Source organism: Plecotus auritus (assembly GCF_963455305.1).
Source record: "Plecotus auritus genome assembly, chromosome: 1".
NCBI lineage: Eukaryota > Metazoa > Chordata > Mammalia > Chiroptera > Vespertilionidae > Plecotus > Plecotus auritus.
The window spans coordinates 204,445,173-204,469,052 of NC_137770.1; the positions used below are offsets into that span (position 1 = coordinate 204,445,173).

A 23,880-nucleotide genomic window follows, 5' to 3' on the forward strand; every position below is an offset into this window, starting at 1 on the left:
GAATTTCTATAGATGCAGATACCAGCATAGTGTTGCTAATTCTAAAGAATATCTAATTTTCAGTCTAATAGTCATAATGCTTTCCTGTTAGCTTTACAAACAGTTGTTTGGAATACAGTACTGCCTTAGGCCCAGTCTAGTGATTATTTCACCCAGTTTAATATTCCAAAGTTTTGAGGGTTAAGACGTGTAAGGCAGTTCTTCTGGGATGGCAGCTCAGACCCATTTTGAAGTGGCTTCCTTTATATTATTTTTTATAATGACAAACTATTAGTGTTGATTTTAAAATAACAATAGAGCTTATTCCAGGTTTTGGTTTAGGGGGGCGGGGGGTGAGGGCAGTGACAGAATCCAGAATGGACAGATGTAGTACAAGAGTAGCTGGGAGCCCTAGCCCGTTTGGCTCAGTGGATAGAGCGTCGGCCTGCGGACTGAAGGGTCCCAGGTTTGATTCCAGCCAAGGGCATATACTTGGGCTGCGGGCTTGATCCCTGGTGGGGGGACATACAGGAGGCAGCCAATCAATGATTCTCATCATTGATCTTTCTATCTTTCTCATCCTCTCCCTTCCTCTCTGAAATCAATAAAAATATATTTTTTAAAAAAAAGAGTAGCTGGGAGACTTCACTGTACATCTTTTTGTGTGTTTTCATTTTTCTTTTACTTCATTTTTTCTTTAGGCTCTTCAGCTTCTTCACTGTTTCCCCCTAGATACTCGATTAAAAGATGGCAGTAAGTATAGCTGATTATTGAGAAGAAAGTTTAATGTAATTTATTGCTGGCTATCTCAATTTAAAATAATATCTCTTTTATTAGGTTTGTTTTGGCAGTCACCAAAGAGACCTCCCTGTCCAATAAAATTTGATTTTAATGAACCTTTGTAAGTATTTACATCCAGGTTTATATTTATTTGTAAATTTTTAACTTTGTATAAGCTTATCTTACTGGGTGAAATTTTCAGACTCTTTAATGTTAAACATAGTCTGCCCAACCAAGCCAGTCACAACAACCTTTCTTTCCACACAACTTATTTATTCTCTATGGTAAAAACCTCATTATTTTTATCTTTTCTAAAATGAAACCAAAGCATCACCTCTTTGACTTTATCCATAAAAAGTGAAGTAACAGCAGATGTTCTCTATTTAATGAAGCTAATATATAGGAAATTTAAGTTACTTGGGAGTAAGAATGATTACTACTAAATAACTCTCTAAATAACCTCAAATTAATTTTCAAAGGAGTTGGTCTTTGAGTGAATACCTGCATACCTATCCAGATGAGATATAAACTTTATTTACACACACACACACAAACACACACACACACTAAACACTTTGTGTGTAAGCCTTCCTTTATGCTTAATTCTTCATCTGGTGCTTATTTTAAGCTTCCACTCAGCTAATCCTCACTGCTTGTTCTATCAAACTTACCTTTCTTTGTTTTTATACACTCTTTTGCTTAGTATGAACCTGACATAGACTTTTTAAAACCAAATATGTAATACTTTTTTTATGAATTAAAATGAATTTTCTTTCACTAATCTAATTTTTGCTTCTCTGGCCACTCATATCCCCAAAGTAATCATGATAACTACTTCTAAGTATCAGTGCTTATGAGGATGAACATCTGATGTTTTCTGTCTATAGCCTCTACAGTACTTAGGTCTAGACCAGAATTTCACAGACTGACTTTTAAAAAAATCATCCTGTAATAAAAATTCTACGGTTGTTTTTCTTCAACATGTTAAAAATTAGTTTCTGGTGAATTAAACATCTTACTTGAAACTGTGCATTCACACTTTGTTTTATTTTTTTAATTTCAAAGGCACTTCAGTTTCCTTCTGAATGCTGCAAAATTATATGCTACAATCTATTGCATTCCATTTACAGAAGAGGTAAGATATTCTTCAAGCCTTAGCAAATGATACAAAGCCAGGGTAGAATTAGATGACTTACCAGCTAATTCCATCATCAAAATGTGTTTATATATTATGAGAATTTCTTTTCGTTTTTTTATTTTGTTGCATTTTTGTCCATAGCAAGAGCTAAAATCTCATTGTAGCATTACTAAGTAGAAGAAAGTTGGTTTTCTTTCTAAGTTTAAGTAGTGAAACATATTTATAAAAGCAGCCTTAGCTTTATTTTTAAAACATTTATAACATAATAACTTCAATTGTAATTACTCTGAAATGCAAAAGGAATTATTTTATAGCAAATTTAAAATATTCCTTAGAGATTCTCTTTGTTAACATTTGTTTGGCTTATTTGATGATGCTTTTTTATATTCTTTTCAGGAAATTTGAAAATGCTACCTCATATTGACATTTCTTAGCCCTTATCATCATATCCATTCTTTTAGGCATTATCTTTTTTGACTAACTGTAAAGGATCTAATACAGTTTCATTTGAGAGGCAAATTTGCGGTAGTGAATTTTTTCCACAAATGCATATTAGAGCTAAATAAATTGTAACACTTTTATATAGGCTGAATCGGGAAATATGAACCAGATTCCTAATTCTGACTATTTTAGATCTAGATCCAAATAGATCTAGCTTCCTTGGATCCAGATAAAAATGCCTGTTGTAGATTAATCCTTTTTAGAGTTAATGTACAGTAAAATATGCTGTGAATGTCCGGTAAAAATATTGGCATATAGTCTAGTATTCTTTTTGTAAAAAGAGTGGTAGTTTTGTGATGTTTCATAGGTGACCTCAAAAGCAGTTTGTCTCAGTTTTTCCTAAGCAGCCTCTTAATAGTAAATATGGATCTGATAACCTTAAATTTATCCAGGTTCATCTTGAACCATTTAAATACATTCATGTTTTCAAAGGTATGAATTCCATTTACTTATTTATTTTATTTATTGAGTATAATTTTATGCCGAGAGCTTTGTAAAAAAATGAAGACATAGTCCCCAATCTTAAAGCACTTAGTCTGATACAACCAGTCATAAAACTACCTTTATAAAAATTTGTGGAAAGAACTAAAATTTTTAGGTTTCTTGACAAATATGTAGTTTTTTGCACATACTACTGTTCCCCCAGTCTTGATATTTCTATAGAAATAAAGATAACTGTCATAAATGGGTGTGGTCTAAATAGTCAAATGATAAATTATTCAAATATTTTTATATGAAAAGGGACTTTTTATAGGATGATTTTAGCTGTAGAATTCAGAATTAATGAATAAGTTTGTTGATAAATTACTTTTTTAAAAAACAGGACGTATCAGCAGGTGCCCTCTTGAATATTCTTTCAGAAGTAAAGATTCAGGAATTCAAACCTTCCAGTAAGGTATGTTTAGAAATTCTTTTATTTGGCAAATAGTTATTGAACTTCTGTATGTGTCAAATTCCATCCTAAACCTGGAGAATCCAGGTTAGGGTTATAAAAACATGAGTTAGATGTCTTTTTAAAATAAAAAATAGTACTTTAATTAGTGATGATGTAGCTAGTTTCTTAGTTTGAGAATATTAACTTCACTACCATTATGGGATGTGTAGTAAGTAATTCCTTAAGGATAAGTTACTTGTATATATTGCCCTGCATCTGTATGAAGGAAGACATATTCTTTGGAAAAGAATTGCTTGTCAGCAATCAAGATATATTTTAAGAATGCCTATATATTTTATGGATCTCCTGTTTCTTCGAAAACAGAAAACAGCTCTGTACTAGTTAGAGCCATGAAGTTTGTTTTGAAACAGATTTGTGAGAATCTCAAACTTTTGATTATTATCAACTTTATTTTAGTGTGGAATTTTAAAAGAGAATCATATAAATTCAGAGCTCACAAGCTGTTCAGTAAATATGTTTAACATTCACTATAAACAAGTTTGTTTTACATATATTTATTGTGGTTCTCTTAGTGAACAAAGTAAGCATCCCTGAGAAAAAAGGTTCTCATAGAGTTTAGGTGTCAGTGTTCGGAGACAGATAATAAAGAAAACATACAAATAACATAATATTACCTACTTCTGCAAGTGTGGGGAACCTTTTTTCTGCCAAGGGCCATTTGGATTTTTATAACATCATTCGATAGCCATACAAAATTATCAACTTAGCCCTGGCCGATGTACTAGTAGCTCTGGTGGTTGGGCGTCGACCCAGGAATTAAGAGTCAAAGGTTCAATTCCTGGTCCGGGCTCATGCCCAGGTTGCAGGCTCGATCCTCAGTGGGGGGATGTGCAGGAGGCCACCAATTAGTGATTCTCTCTTATCACTGATGTTTCTAACTCTCCCCCTCTCTCTTCCTAGCTCTCTCTAAAAACCAATATAAACATATTTTTTTAAATTATCAACTTAAAAATTAGCCTATTATATGTGATCTGTCATTTAATTAACTCATCCCTAATGCCTTGCAGGGCCAGACCAAATGATTTTGCAGGCCTTTATGGTCCATGGGCCGGATGTTCCCCAGCCCTGTGTAACTAGAGGAAGGTATAAAACACATGGCACCATAATGAGTAATAATCTGATTAAACTGGATAGGGGGTATATTTTCTCTTGTGACTTATTGATAAAACAGGTATGATAACCAAACTTAGATATTGGATGTGATACATTAATGAACATGTATACATGTATTTAAAGGTTGTTCAAACAGATGAAACAGCACGGAAACCAGACCAGATTCCTATCAGCAGTGAAGATGAGAGGAATGCTATTTTCCAACTAGAAAAGATTATGTCATCTAATGGAGCTACCACAAGTAAGAACGAATCTTTATTAAAATGTTTTGAACTTGGAGGGATTTCTGTTTTTGCTAAGTTCTACACCCAAAGCTTATGGGATTTAATAACAATAATAGTAATGATATTAGTTGATTTCATGATCTAAAGAAAGATACTGTTCATCTTAAACTATGACTGAATTCATAATTTTCTTCACCATTGCCCTACTCTCAAAAGCTCAAATGTAATCTGCTTTGTTATTGCTCTGATTGTTTTAGGTTCTGTTGTGACTCCTTTTTAACTTACGACTAGCATAATGAGCAAAAAGTGGAGTCATAACCTTAGACAAGTAAGTCACTTCAGGATAAAAATGCATAGACAGATTTTTTTTTTCTTGGCTTCTTAGTCTCCATAATTACACACAGGGAATACAAACTGATGTACTTACATACTTTTTCTTAAACATAGGGAAACTGAACAGTTAATTCCTTAAAAACAGAGCTACTAGTTCATGTTTTTAGACTTGCTCACCATTTTTCTATTACATAAATCAACAGTTCCCAAACTTTTAGATTTTATGCACAGACCAGTAAAATTCAGGGAAAACAACCAGGATTAGCCAACTATTTATTTTACAAATAAAAGGTAACCATCTTAGTTATTCATTATCGTTCTGGAAAAAAAAACATACTATCATTTCTTGCTTTTTCATTTCATCACAGATCAAATTATACCTATCTACAGAATGATTATGGGAACCACTGATCTAGAAATCTTTAAAAAAGATACATATTTTTATTTGACCAACTTACCCTGTTCTTAGTTATCAGAGGTCAAATGTTTTAGAGTAGTATGTTTCAAATCAACTTTCAAACAATATCTACTGTTGCCTTTTTATTGTAAACCAATTACTAGCAGATGTGGTACATGACTTTCTTATTTTTCTATTTTTTAGAAAGGTTTTTATAATCTAGAAACTTCTCTAATCTAGTGATATAAAAGCCATTATTTTCATTTCCTTCAATATCTGCAGTTCCTTGCATTTTTCTTGTACATTGCAGTCATTCAAAAACATAAAAAAAGAACCTATAAGAGTAGTGAACCCACATTGCTTTTCACCTGATAAAATCTTTACCACTTACTAGGAAACTTTATTTTTCTGGTTGTTATGATCAGGTGACCTTCAGATGGCAGTCCTTTCATTTGAAAAAGATGATGATCGTAATGGACACATAGATTTCATCACAGCTGCATCAAATCTTCGTGCTAAAATGTATAGCATTGAACCAGCTGACCGTTTCAAAACAAAGCGCATAGCTGGTAAAATTATACCTGCTATAGCAACAACCACTGCTGCAGTTTCTGGCTTGGTGAGTTTATTATTCTTTAATGAAAATGCATCTTTTCCATCGCCTCTTTCCTTTTTTCGCATTATACTACCTCCAACCAGTCACTCAGAGATCTTAGAAAAGGAGAGGGATACATATTGATCTTACAATTTAAAATTGCAGGACATTTGTTAAAATACAGCAATCTGCATTTTAAATTTTTACAGGTATACAAACATTTTTTAAAATATATTTTTATTGATTTCAGAGAGGAAGGGAGAGGGAGAGAGATTGAAACATCAATGATGAGAGAGAATCATTTCCAGCTGCCTCCTGCATGCCCCACACTGGGGATTGAGCACAACCCCAGGCATGTGCCCTATCTAGGAATCAAACTGTGACCTGCTGGTTCTTAGGTTGATGCTCAACCAGTGAGCCATGCCATTATAACATAAAAAAAAATAAGCTCTATCTAGATAGTTAATTTTTCTTACAGGCATTAATCCTCTTAATCATCTTTGTTTTCTCCATACCAAGCAGGTACTCTTTTTCTTGAATAAAATGAACTGCCCTGATCTTTGCTATTGGATTTTAGTGCTCTGCCTTAAAAAATATGTAATTCCCTGTTGGTGATTTAGTTTTCTTACAATTTAATTTTCCCTAATGATTCAGAATCTTTACAATGGCCCTAGTTACTACACTGTATACAGTGTTATTCTTAGAAGTCATGTAATTATCTGCCCCTGTATTGTGTTCTTAGACTATTATATTTTTGAGTTCTGCTATCTGCTTTCAAAGTAGGAAGATTACCTGGTTAAGTTAATATATTCTTTTAATAACTTTGTTCACCATGTAGAGAACAGGTGGGGAGTTTGAAAGTATATATGCTAAAACTGGAGAGACTTATAAGAAATTTATATTGCTCTAGTCCAATACTTGATTTTACTCTTTACAGAGAAATGCTTGAGAAGAATTTAGGGATATTAAGTAGAGAAAATTAAAGTCATTAATAGTTTCAGGCTTTTTATATAATCAGTTTACTTTTTTTTTTTTAATCTAGGTTGCATTGGAGATGATCAAAGTAGCTGCTTGCTATCCCTTTGAAGCTTACAAAAATTGTTTCCTTAACTTAGCCATTCCAATTATAGTGTTTACAGAAACATCTGAAGTAAGAAAAACTGAAATCAGGTACGCATGGAGGTCTATTTCTCGTACATAATGAGAATGAAATAAAATTTTTACCTTTCAAAAGGGAAAAATACTAACTTCACATTTCCTTTTTTTCTAAATCTATAAATTCTTGCCAATGCTTCAAGAACAGGTGAAAACCCTATCTACTTGAAGTATTTTTGACTAAACTAGCCATAGAACTCACGCAATACGTAATCTGTCACACTGCTTAGCATTGTACTGATTTATGGTTTCATATACCTAACTCAAATGAATTAGAAGACGTCTTAGTGTCTGACTAATTGATCATCTGATTTGGAATCTAGTTCCAAAAGCTATGTGACAAGGCAAAGCATTTGCCCTGGATCTTCATTTTTGGCTTTTCAGACTGGCAACAACCAGAAATTTGAAAACATCTATCTTGGCAAGAGTGTGAGAAACTACTTTCATATATTACTGATGAGAGTATAAAGTAGTGTAACCCATAATATGGGGAATATAGCACTGTATTTCAAATTTGCAGATACATTTATATTCATATCAAATGATAATATGTACAAGATATTCATTCTGGCATCATTTGTCATAACCAAAGATTGGAGCAACCCAAGTGTTCAGTAGTAGGGCACTATAACATCCACACAGTGAAACTCATGCAGGTGTTTAAAAAAAAAGAGGGTTAGGACTCTCTCACTAAGTCATACTGATTTATAATGAGATGCTAGAAAAATCAATAAGGAACTGATAAAAGTGGTTACCTGTGTGGTATGTTGTAGAAACAAGTTTATGGAATAATTAGGAGTTGTATTTTCCTTTTTTCCCCTATATTAATATCTAGCTAAATTACAAACAATGGGCTTCTGAGGGCTTTTTATTATTATTAAAGGGAAGAAATTAAAATGTTTTTGTTCTGAATATCTTTCTACAACAGAAATGGAATATCATTTACAATTTGGGACCGATGGACTATACATGGAAAAGAAGATTTCACCCTCTTGGATTTTATAAATGCTGTCAAAGTGAGACACGTATTCACTTAGTTGCTTTGAGTTTGTTTTTTATACATTAGTTGCTTTGAGTCTTAGTTTTTATACATAATTTTATGGGATAATTTTATAAATATTATTTTTACTGGCTGTAAAACATTGTCACCCAAAACTTTATATTTAGATGGAGCTTTGATTATTGTTTCTCTTTTGGATATTCACTTTCAGGAAAAGTACGGAATTGAGCCAACAATGGTGGTACAAGGTGTCAAAATGCTTTATGTTCCTATAATGCCTGGTCATGCAAAAAGATTGAAGTTAACGTAAGTATCACACATTATGTGCAAAAGAGTCACAGGAATTGAAACATATAAGCTGGATGCACACTGGAAAATTAAATATCAGAGGTTTATCGAAAATCAGATATAAGTATGTGTTTTATTCCTTACGGCAGTCAAAAGGCTGTGAATCTACCAAGCTCAGTTGGCTAACCTTCAAGAGAGATTCATCTATACTAATAAAAGAGTAATATGCTAATTAGACTGGGAGACCTTCCGGACGTCCTTCCAGACAAAGCCATGGTGGCGGGGCCAAGGCAGAGGCAGGGGCAATCAGGCCAGCAGGGGAGAGCAGTTAGGGGTATCAGGCCGGCAGGGGAGGACAGTTAGGGGTATCAGGCCGGCAGGGGAGGACAGTTAGGGGGATCAGGCTGGCAGGGGAGGGCAGTTAGGATCAGGCCAGAAGGGGGAGGGCAGTTGGGGGCGATCAGGCAGGCAGGCAGAGGCAGTTAGGGGTGATCAGGCAGGCAAGAAGAGAGGTTAGGGGTGATAAGGCAGGCAGGCAGAGGGGTTAGGGGCAATCAGTCAGGCAGGTGAGCGGTTAGGAGCCAGCGGTCCCAGATTGCGAGAGGGATGTTCGACGGCCAGTTTAGTCCCGATCGGGCCTAAACCAGCAGTCAGACATCCCCCAAGGGGTCTCCGATTGGAGAGGGTGCAGGCTGGGCTGAAGGAACCCCCCATTCCCCATGAACGAATTTTGTGCATTGGGCCACTAGTAAGATTATAATACCCTTGTGAGTTTATTATAGTTCAGTGTTAACTTTTCAGCCAATAGGTTTGGAAACCTGATTTGATCAACATACCAAGTGAAAATAAATCTACCTCTCCTGTGGAAACATAATGACCAGGAATATGAGACTGAAGTATAAAAGCAAAAATACCAAATTGTTATATTCATTCATTCACCGTTTTTTTTTTGTTTTTTTTTTAAAGGAGTATCTATTACGTGCCAGGTACTTTTGTAAGCATTAGGGGTATAGCAGTGTGCAAAGGCAAGTCCCTGTCCTACTTGGAGAGTTTGCCTAACAACTAGACAAGTACATCAGATAGTGTTAAATGCTATGGAGAAAAGAAAGCAGAATAAGGGGGTAAATTGCTGTATTATATTAAGTAGTCTAGTTATTTCCTCTGCTTGTCATAGGGACCTAAAGAAAGAAAGGGAACCAAAAAGCCAGTCTTTACAGTGGTCTGCAAGGCCCTAAAGGATCTGGTTCCCATTTACTCCTCTAAATTCCTTTCATACTTCTCTCCCTTTACTCTCCAAATTCTACCTATACCGGTCATTCTTTTCTTTGAACACTCCAGGCATTCACTAGCATGAAACCTTTGCTCTAGTTGTTTCCTCTGCTTGTAACTCTGAGATAACAACCTGGCTAATTTTCACCTCTGGTCTTTATACCTCCTGAAGAGGCCTCCGTGAGCCCTGTTAAAATACTGCATCCTATCTGCTGCCCCCTCCTCACATGCCTGATCTCCTTTGCTCTACTTTTTCTCTTTTACATAGAATTTATCACTGACTTGTAGCTACTATATAATGTTTATTATTAATTATCTGTTTCTCCCAGGACCTAGACCATTAGCTTCACAAGGAGTAGGAATCTTTATTTACACTGATATATTTCAAGAACCTAAACCAGTGGTCGACAAACTGCGCCTCGTGAGCCGCAGTTTGCTGCTCTGTTGACTAATGAGTTTGCCGATCACTGACCTAGACCAATGCCTGGCACAAAATAGACATTAATAAACATTTGTCAAATGAATAAATGAATCTCCACATGATGGTGCTGTAACAGATATGTCAGCTTTAACTATGATGATCAGTTAGTGAGGTTATTCACTGTTTTTTCATTATTATAATCCAGACTTAATTATCTATACTTCACAAACAAAATTCCTATTATATTAGCTAAGGCATTAATTTGGCTCATATTGGTTGTGTGTGTTTTTTAATTCAGATCCTAAATATCTTTTGTATAAAGAATAATATTTAGAATTATGTCATATAGTACCTAGATGAGATTGGAATGTGTGGTCCTGAAGTGTATTAACTAGTGAAATTGAAAATTTGCTGTGAATAATTCATAAAAATGCTTTATAGAATTGGCCAATTTGTGTAATCTCCAGCATGATGTTTTGTGAATGATATTTCTCATTTGATTACATTGTTTATTTAGCAGATAACTTACTGAGTACCTATAAAGTGGCTGGATAAGCTTGGCTTCAGAAATACCTGGGTTCACATCCTTTCTCAGCTATTTAATTGTTTTGTCACATGGATTTGTAGTTTATTGAACTTTTTTGAAACTTAGTTTCCTATCCACAAACAGGGATGTTTGTGCTATCGAATACTAAAATAATAGTAAGGGCTAGTATTGTAATAGCAAGTAAAAAATATTCAATAAATATTACTCCTGTTAATGTTTTGTCATCATACATCTTTATCAAATAGACCTTAACTCTCAAGGAGTTCACAGTTTAAGGAAAAGTCACATGTTAATTAAAATGTAATTGAAGAGTTATTATAATAAAGGTTTTTACAGAATAAGAATACTATGGGTACTACTAAATCAAACCTGCTTAGGGAAGATTTTATTTGCACTACTTTTGAAAATGGATTATATCAGGCAAAAGCAATAGTGTGTGCAAAGGCATGCAGCTGATAATAAAGAGCATACATGATCTATTTGGAAAAGCAAGTATTTTTGAATGACTTAAGGATGAGGTGGATAAGAGTAAGTGGTGGAAAGAATGAAAGTTATATATGGGACAAAATATCTTTGTAAAATGGAAGGAGCTACTATTGAGGATTAAAGATTTTATAGTGCAAAGCCTGGCATGAGATAGGTATGACAGATAATATTATTAGGCAAGAGAATAAAATAAGATTTACTTTTTAAGAGAATATTGGCAGCAGAGTAGATTGGAGGTAGAAGAGAAACTGGAGACAGCTGTCTAGAAGCTAATGCAGTATAGAAGCTAATGCAGTAATAGGGTATATAGATGATGGTTTGATTTAAGACAGTAGCAGTGACAATAGCAAAAACTAAGTAGGGGCGGGAGGTTAGAGTTTTTCTAATCAATTATTTTTTTCAATTACAGTTTACATTCAGTGTTATTTATTCTTGTATTAGTTTTAGGTGTATAGCACAGTGGTTAGACAATCATATATTTCACAATGTCCTCCGTCCCCCATATTTTAAGTACCCCTCTGACCCCATTGGTAGTTACTATAATACTAGAGGCCTGGTGCACGAAATTCGTGCACGGGGGGGGGGGGAGGGCTGCAGGGGGTCCCTCAGCCTGGCCTGCACCCTCTCCAATCCGGGACCCCTCGGGGGATGTCTGACTGCCGGTTTAGACCCAATCCCTAAACTGGCATTCAGACATCCCTCTCTCAATCTGGGACCACTGGATCCTTAACCGCTCACCTGCCTACCTGCCTGATCACCCCTAACCACTCTGCCTGCCGGCCTGATGCCCCTTACTGCTCCCCTGCTGAACTGATCGCCCCTAACCACTCTGCCTGATCATCCCTAACTGCTCCCCTGCCAGCTTAATCGCCCCTAACCACTTCTGCCTGCCTGCCTGATTTCACCCCCAATTGCTTTCCCACCAGCCTGATCGCGCCCCTCACTGCTTGCTCCCCTGCCAGCCTGATCGCCCCTAACTTCTTGCTCCCCTGCCAGCCTGATCACCCCTAACTGCTTTGCTCCCCTGCCGGCGTGATCACCCCTAACCGCCTCTTCCTCTGTCTCTGCCACCGTGGCTTCGTCCAGAAGGAAGTCGGACATCCAGAAGATGTCCAGTTGACCCAGTCTAATTAGCAATATTACCCTCTTATTAGTATAGATTATTGACTATATTCTTTATGCTGTAATTTCCATTCCTGTGACTATTTTGTAACTACTAATTTGTTTTAGGTGTTTTTGATATGTAGGATAAACATAGGATATAAGGTAAAGGTGAAACTTAAAAATGTGTTTTACTGTGATATTTCTAGCTTGCATTCGAAGATTTAAATCTTGCTTGCTTTTTACTCTTTACAGAGACATGAATGAGAAGAATTTATGATTTCTCTAAACTTTATAGGAGGTATAGGAGAATTTGTTTTCTTAAATCATTGCTTTCAAAAAGCATTTTGGGTTTTTTATGCTTTGTGTGTGTTGGAGAATTTGTTTCACTTTTTGTTTTTGTCTTTGAATAAGTGGGTTATATTCTTTATCACTACCAGCAGTGGTCCAAAGTGATTCACTTTTAGGTAAATGAGTGTCTTGAGTTTAGAGCTTTTAGTTAAAAAAAAAAAAGAAAAGAAAAAAAAAGGAAGAATAGATGAAAACAGATGTATTATTGGGGTTAAAAATGAAAATAAAGTCTAAATACAAGTCCGATTCTCTGGGCAAATCATTCATTTTAGGAATTTACCAAATTATTTGTCTTTGGTTATTTTTCTTAGAATGCATAAACTTGTGAAACCTACTACTGAGAAGAAATATGTGGATCTTACTGTGTCATTTGCCCCAGACACTGATGGAGATGAAGATTTGCCTGGACCTCCAGTAAGATACTACTTCAGTCATGACACTGATTAACAGAAGTTGTCTTAAAGTTGCTGCAGGACTTCTTTGATTTTAGAGTGACTTAATTCAGAGCTGCAAAATGAGCTCATATTTCCTGGATTTCTCTTTGAGGAACACTTAATTTAAGGGACATAACATTAAGAAACTACACTGAAGAACTGCAAAACCTTTTGGAGCATAGTATACACTTGTTATGTGGATATGATCACAAGCAACTTTGAATTGGAATGCCATTTTATAATGCTTACAACAAATTTGTGTATTAACCTCTCTGGATGAATAGAAGGAAAAAATATGTATCCATGACCAGAAGAGATAAAAGGTTAAGGAAATTAAAGTAACAAATGCAACTATCAAAAAAGTTTAATTCTATTTTGTGAATTTCTTATTTGTTTAGTTTTTGAGGCCTGTTTTTCTATACAAATAGTGTCAGGCACCCAGTACCTTTCATGATTAGACTTTGAATTTAACACCAGTGGGAAGTAGAGAGATGGTGGATGAAGAGTAGACATTTTAAGTTTCACAATTGCAGTTTACTGTCCTATTACCTCTGCTAGTTTAACCAGAGTTTGTTATATCACCATCTCCCAAAAATCAGAATCTTTGTTGATAGCATCAGTGTTGTAAGCCATGAGTAGTAGGTCAGATGACTAAATGTTAACCATATTACATGGACTCTGACAACTCTCTTAAGAGAATCTGTGAATGTGAATAGATGTAGCTAATCATTTGATTGTTCAATATGCTTTCTCATGTGGCCGTTTTATTTATTTGGAACTCTAGACCTGATTGTCATAGTATATAAGATTAAAAGGTCTTGTGAAGGGAGTGTTTTTTAGAAGTAGATGAAAACTAGAAATTAAAAAATTATCACTAGTTGAGTCTTGGATTTTTTTTTCCCAGCAACCTAATGGACAGAAAAAAATAATTTAATATTTTATGTTAAAAAGAAACGTATTATTTTATTCTGCATTCCCAGAAAGGGAGTTGATGAAAATAAAAATTTATTTTTTTAGGTCTTTGATGACAGAAACTTTCTGTTTTCTGATATGAGCTGTTGCATATGTTCATATAAATGCTATCATTAAAATGACAAAGTATACTCAACACTGTAAACTCAATGAAACAGCAAGTGTTTCTTTTTCTAAGACTACCATGTATTCTAAAGCAAGTTTAACCCACAGAAGTCATTTTCCTCTAGCTGCTTTTTTTCTGCTCCCCTGTTCAGACCATTAGTAGGTACTTTGATTAATTAAAAACTAATTTCACATCAGTATTACTCTAGTTAGGTATATTTTTTATCTTCAACTTAACTCTTATTTTATTTACAAATACTTTAAATGACTATCAACCAGGTTTATTATTTTATTCTTTTGTAAAAGTATTATCCAGTTGAGAAAATAAATTTCTTTAGGAGTAGAGGGTGAAATTGTATGGTTAACAGATAGATAATCTGTACATTGGGAGGTGGAGAGAAGTGGACAGGATGAATTTAAAGGAAATGGCTACCTTTGAAATAAGCAATTAATTTTTGGTTCCTCATATCCTACTCTATTCAATTGTGCATATTAGAAATGTAATGCTTAAAATTAATGTTACTTAAAATTGAATCCAGAAACATCAAAGTTCTATGGCTTAGAACTTTATAGGGTAGGAATAATGAAAGGACTTTTCTGTAAGAAGCCTTTTCCCACTTTTATATTGTTTTGTGCTCCGTGATAGTAACTGATATTTTCCAGGTAGCCATTTAATAAGTCAACTATGATATAACAGCTTGCTTATCATTTGATATAAATCTCCAAATCTCTTCCAAAGTAAATTTAGAATGCGCTCTCAATTCTTATTTATAGAGACCAGTGCTTTAGCAGATACAAACAAAATCAACAGGATTAAACCTGAAACCCTTTTGTCGTTGCTTTTTTTTTCTGTAGGTAATGGTTATTGCCATTAATTTCTTCTGTTTAGTTCTACTAAGCTGGAAAGCCAATGTGAAGTTAATGACAATTTTTTTCATTCTCTAGTTTATTTCTGTACTATGAGATTATTATTGATGATTGCAATACCAGGTGCAAAAATTATTTGATTTTGTATGGTACCACTGAGTAATTTTTTACTTATTAAAAATAAATTAAGAAATTTGACAATATCTTTGTAAATCCAGAGATTCCAATTTTACCATTTATTTTGTGGGTAATGTTGCTTTGGTGTTTACTATTTTTCAACTTTTGCAGTCATGGAGATAACAACAGTCACTGGATGTGGAGGGACATTACTTCAAAGATTTTTTGGCTCCTGGAAATTCTATTATAACAATTGGGGGGTTGCCAAAACCGGTTTGGCTCAGTGGATAGAGCGTCGGCCTGCGGACTGAAGGGTCTTAGGTTCGATTCCGGTCAAGGGCATGTAACTTGGTTGCGGGCACATCCCCAGTAGGAGGTGTGCAAGAGGCAGCTGATCGATGTTTCTCTCTCATCGATGTTTCTGACTATCTATCCCTCTTCCTTCCTCTCTGTAAAAAATCAATAAAATATATTTTAAAAAAAAACAAAAAACAATTGGGGGGTAAATGATGGTGACCATATAAAACCCAGAAGATCTGCTAAATCCCAAACTGTTAGCTGCAAATTTCTAATGTCCATTTTAGAGTTCAAAGCAGTTATGTTAATTAATCTGTAAGTTCTTCTAAATTTTTCCAAAGGTAGAACTTGGAAATAGATGTGTATCATTAAGTCCACGATTTTATAATTAGTAAAATGAAGACAGAAAATTATTCACTTGAGATTTTGAGAAAAAACCTCTTGACCTAATAATTCATAATGAATATTATCAAAAATTCATTATAATCATCTATATAATAAAAGCCTAAGCAACCATTACAACAGAACGACTGGTCACTATGATGCACACTAACCACCAGGGGGCAAACGCTCAATGCAGGAGCTGCCCCCTGGTGGTCAGTGTGCTCCCATAGGGGGATCGCTGCTCAGCCAGAAGCTGGGATCACAGCTGGCGAGCACAGCAGGGGTGGTGGGAGCCTCTCCCACCTCTGGAGCAGTGCTAAGGAGCAGCAAGCCAAGTGGTAAGGAGCGAGAGGTCCCAGACTGCGGACTGCGAGAGGGCACAGGCCAGGCTGAGGGACACACCCCCTCTCCCCTAGGGCCTCTACTAAGTATATAATTACTCAGTATAGAATCACTAGGTATGAGTTTGGCTATTTTACTTTTAACAGGACATTGAGATCTTGGAGATCATGGTAGGTAATGAGAAGGTAATTTGTGTTTATTTTAGTCTTGCTATGTCCTAATCTTGTTTTTTAATTGAGAAACAAATATTCAAAAAATATATTCAAAAGAGTACATAAAATATAAATACACAGTTTAAGGAATCATTTTAAGGTAGCTATTTGTATGACCAGCTTGCAAATCAATAGAACATTGACAGCAGCCAGAAACTCGCCTTGTAGTCCCTTCCTAATCAGCCAGCTTCTCCCCACATAGCTTCTGGCAATAATACTACCCTACCTCCTGTGATAACTATGTCATTTTTATTTATTTTTAGTGTTACCATCGATGTCATACTTAAACAATGCCATTTACTTTTTTTTAATTTTAATTGTTTGAAGTATTACAAATAGTAGTACATATGTCTCCTTTTTTTTTTCCCCCATTGACCTCCCCCCGGCCTCCCCTACCCCACAGTACATGTCTTTACCTGCCCCCTCCCCCCCCCCCCGTGTCTTTTATCCATTGGTTATGCTTTATATGCATGCGTACAAGTCCTTCGGTTGATCTCTTACAGCACCCCGCCCCCGCAACCTCCTCTGCCTTCCTGCTGTAGTTTGACAGTCTGTTCAATGCTTCTTTGCCTCTGTATCTATTTTTTTCCCCATTTCTTTCCTTTAAAAAATCTTGCCTCTACAGACTAGAAATAAACATATAATAACAAAAAATGTTTGAGTCCCAATTTCAATGTCCAACAGTTCTGAGTCCCTGTTTCAATGTCAAACAGTTCCTTATGTGTACATGTCAGCAATGATATCTGGATGGTGGGCACATGGTGGCAATGCAGGTCCGACCCTCTCTGGTTTGGTCCTGCTGCAACCACAGCTGCTGACTGCTAGCGTGGCAAGGCGTCGTCAGCGTCTTCCATCTCTGGACTGTTTCTCCTCTTGTCTTCGTGGTTGGAGCAGACCTGTCAATTCCTCTCTGTTGCAGGAATCCACATGGTCTTGGAGTTGTTTTCTGAAAATATACAAACATATTCTCGACCAAAAGTTAATAAAGGAATCTTTTCTATATAATTGATTTGGGATCCTTTTTATTTTTCTCCAAACGATTTTCCTTTGTCTTAGACACCATGTGTGTTTTTCATGGGTGTGCCATTTACTTTTTGATGGTTTTGAACTTTTATGTAAATGGAACCATACTTTATTCTTCTGTGGCTGCTTCTTTCATTGAACAAGGGATTCATTCATGTTGTTGCCTGTAGCTATACTTCATTCATCATCATCGTTGTATAATTTAACTTTGCAGTAACATACCACAATTTATTCATTCTATTGACTGCAGACAATTCTGATGTTTTTAGTTTGGGGCAATCACAGTTCCCAATGAACATTATTATATGATTCTCCTAGTGCAGGTGTAACTTAGGAATGGGATTGCTTGGTCATAGGGTATTTATATCTTAAATCTTATTAGATAATAAGTTTTTCCTGAGCAATAGAGAGTTCCTATTTCTTAGTTCTGCATACATGAAACACAGTTTATTTTTGTATTATTATTTATTAATTATTGTATTATTTTTCATACAAACAACTATAAACCTACTTTTGCCCTGCTGTGTGTGTGTGTGTGTGTGTATCTGTTTCTGAATTTTTTTGTTCCTTTTCTATACATACTTGCACTGTCTATTGTCTTCATCACTACAGCTAATATATTGTTTTTTATATTTGGCAGAACTAGTAAGACTGTCTTGGTTATTCTTAGCCCTTTGTATTTTCAGTTCTCAAATTTCTATTTACAAATATGGAAATCTGTCACTCTTGCAGTTTCCAATTGTCTTGCTGTAATTTTCAGTCTTTTATCTACCTGAACATGAAAACCATTATTTTATAGTCTATGTTTAGTAATTCCCAAATCTGAAATTCTCTTGGTCTTATTTTTATCTTTCTTTTGTTTCTGCTAATCCTCATTTCTTATATTTTTGTGTGTCTTTCTATTTTTTAGTGTATGCCAACACTATATTTGAAAAATTGTAGAAACAATTTGATGCCCAGCATGATCATTTTCATCCTCCACAGAATTTTTTCATATGCTCTCCCAGATAATTGGGCACTTAGTAGTTTGGGACCATTTTTACCCAGTTTTAGAAACAGATTTTCTAAGTCATCCATGTCATTCAGAGCTGAACTGTAGACTGTCGTAGTGCTCTTTCTTCCTGCTAACCCTTACTCCTACAATCCAGAAGGGATGCAAAGTGTGGGCTGGGGTTAATAGGGCCCCCACCTCTTGGCTGGCACTAGATTCAATCTTTGAATCCCTAGCCCCTTAGTTGTGCTCAGCTTCTCAGTGGACTCTTACTTATAAATTTCCCAAAGCTCTCAGGGAACAAGTGATCCCAAACAAAGGGTTCACCTTAATGAAGTTCTGTTTTTCCCAGATGTTAGCCTGATAATTGTTCACTGACAACTCTGATGTCTTCCCAACATTTTTTAAATATATTTTGTCCAACTTCTGTAAGTATTCTCAAATGAGAATGTTAAGCCAAATTACCTAGCCACTTCATTTAACTGTTGGTTAGTGTAAAATATAATTGGTTTCTTTGTATTGCTTCTGTATCTAGAAACTTACTAAACTCTAATGATTCTTAAACTTATTTGTAAATTCTTTTGGACCTCCTATATAATCTGGAAAGAAGGACAGTTTGTAGTCTTTTTTTAAGATTCAAATTTTGTTTTTGTTAATCTTCTCTGTTGTATGTTACTTTTCGTTTCCATTAATTTCTGCTTTTATCAATATTACTTAGTTTTTTCCTATTTTCTTTAGGGTTTTTTTTACTGTTCTTTTTTCTAACTTCTTGAGGTGAATGCTTACTTCATTCATTTTCAGCCTATCTTCAAACATGAATTTAAAAGTTATAAATATCTCTATATAACTATAATATTTTATAGTTATATCATACTCTAATCGCTGTTGTAGCCACATTCCACAAGTTTTGATATATATGCAGGGTGTAACAAAAGTAGGTTTACGGTTTAAGTACACAAAACAGTTTATTCTTTTATTATTTATTAATTATTGTATTATTTTCTATATGAATAATTATAAATCTACTTTTGCCCCACCCTGTGTGTGTATGTGTATTTATATATTTACTAGAAGTCCGACGCACGAAATTTGTGCACGGGTACAGTCCCTAGGCCTGGCCTGCGATCAGGGCCATCTTCCCCAGCTGTCTGCAGCTGGACCTGCCCCCCGCCACCACCCACCCCCAGTTCTCTGTTCGCCATTGGGTGATCAGAGCCTGCTGGCTGGGGGTAGGAACCAAGAGGTCGGCCATTCTGCACACTTGCTGACCCCTGTGTGTGGGGAGACTGGTGGAGGCCTTGGCTTGGTGCCACCCGCGTCTCCTGCCACCCACCCCAGTTCCCCGTTCACCATTGGGTGATCGGAGCCTGCCGGCCGGGGAAAAAGACCAAGAGGTGGACATTGCACCTCATAGTGACTGGAGCGATCGTTCTGGTCGTTCTGCTGTTAGGGTCAATTTGCATATTACCCTTTTATTTTATAGGATAGAGGCCTGGTGCACAGGTGGGGGCCAGCCAGCCTGCCCTGATGGGGACCCCGGATCGGGGTGGGGGTCCCCCCTGGGGGCTGGGCTGGGCTGGTCAGGGCGAGGGGCTGCTGGGCAGTTTGCAGGCTGGCCATGCCCCTGATTGGGGTGGGGGTCCCCACTGGGGGACAGAGCCAGCCAGGGTGAAGGGCGGCGGTCATTCTGGTCATTCCACTGTTTCGGTTGCTGGGCTATTATATAGGATTGTTAGTATTTAAAAATATTTTCTATTTTTCATTAGGAGTTCCTCTTTGACTCCTGATTTTTTTAGGAGAGTGTTTCTTCATATCAGCCTAGAGTTTGAATTTGGGGGCTTTTTAAATCCAATTTGATAATTTTTATCTTCTAACTGGAACATTTTTGCCATTTATATTCCATGTAATTACTGATAGATTTATTTCTGCCATTTTATGGGGATTTTCTGTTCTGTGATTGTTTTTCTCTAATTTCTTACCTTTTTAATTTTGTATTTACTTAGTCTCTTTACTCCATTTATTGCCAATTCTCACAACTCTAGACACCCTTTCGTATTCTGAAGTTTTGGAAACTACATTTCTCCTTTGCCATTAGGCTTCCTTAAGGTTCCATAAATAGCACTAGAAGGAGACTAGAATGCTGGACAAAGGGAGAAGAGACTTTTACCCTTGCCGATTGCTTCCTGATGTCAGCATGCTTTTCTTCCAGTGGTTGTAGTTGATTTCTAGGCACTAACTCTCCTCTGGCACTCTGCAGGGTATCTCATCGAGGCTTCCAGTTCTAACAATCTCACCCTCTGCCCTTTAATAGTTGTGTGCCTTGCTGACATTTTCAGTTCTACCAAGACCTATTTAACCAATTCCTTAGGTTAAATTCTTTCTTAATATAAATGGCATACATAGTTTCTCTTTTTCTAAGCTGTATACCTTTTTTTCTTTACTAGTTTAGTAGTTTTTGTCTTTTGATAATTACCTTATTTTACAACATGCATATACAAATTAAGACTGAAGTGAGTCATTATCTTTACCTTTTTGCAGATTATTATAGTTTCTGAAAATGGCCACAGCAATATTTCCAATCTCACATGCTCTTCTGGAAGCTTGTCACCCACTCCCAACCCCCATCAAGAGATAGAGTCTATTTCCACTTCCTTTGAACCCAAACAAAATTTTTTTACTGCCTCAACTAATGTAACAATGCAGCATATGTAACTCTGTATGATTTCCAACGTTAGGTCATAAAGACTTTCTCTTGGCTCTTCCTTTCTTGCTTGTTGTTTTCCTCTTGGAAAGTTCAACCTTGAAATCCAGACATCATACTGTGAGGTAACCTAAACTAGCCCGCATGGAGAGAATAGCCCCAACCTATTACCATTATCAGGTGTCAGGCATGTACGTAAGCAAAACTTTCAGATTTCAGGCCCCAGATTTGCTGTGCCCTTCCAGATACCTGACCCACAAAAATCCATGAACACAGATTATTTATGCAACTAAGTTTTGGGATTATTTATTTTGCTGATATAATAACTAGAATAATTCTCTAATTTCTACTTGCATACTATAGTCATAATTCTATTTCTGTTACACATTTTTTTTAATTTAATAAATTTTTATTGTTCAGATTATTACAATTGTTTCTCCTTTTTCCCCCCATAGCTCCCCTCTACCCGGTTCCCACCCCACCCTTTGCCCTTACCTCCCCCACACTGTCCTCATCCATAGGTGTACGATTTTTGTCCAGTCTCTTCCTGCACCCCCCATATCCCTTTCCCCCTGAGAATTATCAGTCCACTCCCTTTCTATGCCCCTGATTCTATTATATTCACCAGTTTATTCTGTTCCTCAGATTTTTAATTCACACTTGTTGGTAGATATGTATTTGTTGTTCATAATTTTTCTCTTTACTTTTTTTTTCTTCCTCTTCTTAAAGAATACCTTTCAGCATTTCATATAATACTGGTTTGGTGGTGATGAACTCCTTTAGCTTTTTCTTATCTGTGAAGCTCTTTATCTGACCTTCCATTCTGAATAATAGCTTTTCTGGGTAGAGTAATCTTGGTTGTAGGTTCTTGCTATTCATCACTTTGAATATTTCTTGCCACTCCCATCTGGCCTGCATAGGTTCTGTTGAGAAATCAGTTGACAATCGTATGGGTGCTCCCTTGTAGGTAATTAACTGTTTTTCTCTTGCTGCTTTTAAGATTCTCTGTCTTTTGCTCTTGGCATTTTAATTATGATGTGTCTTGGTGTGGTTCTCTTTGGATTCCTTTTGTTTGGGGTTCTGTGCGCTTCCTGGACTTGTAAGTCTATTTCTTTCACCAGGTCGGGGAAGTTTTCTGTCATTATTTCTTCAAATAGGTTTTCAGTATCTTGTTCTCTCTCCTCTTCTGGCACCCCCATAATTCTGATGTTGGTACACTTGAAGTTGTCCCAGAGGCTTCTTACACTATCTTCAACTTTTTGGATTCTTTTTTCTTTTTTTTGCTTTTCCGGTTGAGTGTTTTTTCCTTCTTTGTATTTCAAATCTTTGACTTGATTCTTGCATTCCTCTAGTCTGCTGTTGGGTCTCTGTATAATATTTTTTATTTCAGTCAGTGTATGTTTAATTTCTAGTTGGTCCTTTTTCATATCTTCAAGGGTCTCGTTATATTTATCGGCCTTTTCTAGGATATTCTTGAAAAGCCTTATAACCGTGGTTTTGAATTCTATATCCAGTTGTTTGTTTTCCTCCATTTCTTTCATTTGTGATCTGTTTCTTCGTCTCCCCATTTTTCATTGCTTCCCTGAGTTGGTAGGGTAGCTTTGTGTGCTAGGTTTCCTATATCGCCCAGTGGGTCGGCCTCCCCAGTTAACCTGAGGTGGACACTCTTGGTGCACCCGTTTGTGGACTGTGTGTACAACCTTGTTGTAGTTAAGTCTTGATTATTGTTGGTATCACTGGGAGGAATTGACCTCCAGGCCAGTTGGCTGTGAGGATCAGCTGTGTCTACACTGGGAGATTTTTGGTGCCGGAGACTGCCTTATAGGATTAGCCTTGCCAGATTGCAAAAGCCTCTGTGCTCAGCTTGGAAGGGGTGGAATCTCAGGGCGGAGCAGACAGTCTTGGCTTCCCATCAGCCCTGCCCTGTGCGCGAGTCTCCAGACCTCTGCATTCTGCGGTTCCCGAGTTTCCGCCTTACAGTCCAGATTTCCCCCATAAGAGCATGGGTCCCCAGGGCCTCGCCTGGAACTGCGGCTCAGTGCAGTCAGAACTGGGTTTCAGTGCAGTCAGGAGCTTCCGTCTCCCTTCCGCTAGGGATAGCCTGTGGTAACTTCCGTAGTCAGTCTTTGTGCACACTCCCGCCTCCAGACCTCTGCCACCGCGGCTCCCCTGAGTCTCCAAGTCTTCGAGTCTCTGAGTCTCCGTGTGCCTTTCTCTCTACCTGACAGTCCAAACTCCCCATGTATGAGCCTGGGTCCACAGGGTTTCGCCTGGAAGTGAGGTTCAGTGCAGTCGGAACTGGAATTCAGTGTAGTCAGGGGCTTCCTTCCCCCTCCCTCCAGAGAAAGCCAGCCAGGCACTCCGCCGCCCTTCCTCTCTGTGTGTGCATGTCTCCGTACCTCAGCTCCTTGCCGCTCCTTCTCCATGAGCTTTCCTCTTTCCTTCTAGTTGTAGAATTTCCACTCAGCCAGCTTTCCTGTGGTTCTGGATGGTGTCCGTTCTGTCTTTTAGTTGTAGTTTTGAAATTGTTGTGCGGGACAGCAGTTTAGGTGCTTACCTATGCCACCATCTTGGTTTCTCCCCTCTGTTATGCATTTTAATTCTGTTGTCTTTTAATTCTACAAGACTTTTATAATTTTGCTTATAGAATCAGTGTTTATATTTACTTACACAATATCACTTTCTTTGCTCTTTATTCTGTTTTGTAACTCAGACTTGCCATTTGGTATACGTTTCTATTGGGAATATTTCCTTCAGAATTTTAATTTGTGAAAGAACGCTCTGGCATACTTGCTCATGATT

At 36.8% G+C, this 23,880-nt stretch overlaps 1 protein-coding gene across 1 annotated transcript in view; it reads left to right on the forward strand.

Annotated features, from left to right (window-relative positions):
- The window catches only part of UBA6 (ubiquitin like modifier activating enzyme 6), a 72,820-nt gene extending 57,217 nt beyond the window's left edge, over positions 1-15,603 (forward strand). Inside the window, exons 24-33 of the mRNA XM_080676020.1 lie at positions 681-732; positions 817-880; positions 1,825-1,894; positions 3,222-3,293; positions 4,590-4,707; positions 5,846-6,039; positions 7,058-7,185; positions 8,099-8,186; positions 8,382-8,476; positions 12,945-15,603. Of these exons, the coding sequence (XP_080532146.1) occupies positions 681-732; positions 817-880; positions 1,825-1,894; positions 3,222-3,293; positions 4,590-4,707; positions 5,846-6,039; positions 7,058-7,185; positions 8,099-8,186; positions 8,382-8,476; positions 12,945-13,080 (1,017 nt within the window). The 3' untranslated portion in view covers positions 13,081-15,603. The remainder of the gene's footprint in view (positions 1-680; positions 733-816; positions 881-1,824; positions 1,895-3,221; positions 3,294-4,589; positions 4,708-5,845; positions 6,040-7,057; positions 7,186-8,098; positions 8,187-8,381; positions 8,477-12,944) is intronic.
- Positions 15,604-23,880: the final 8,277 nt, after the last annotated feature.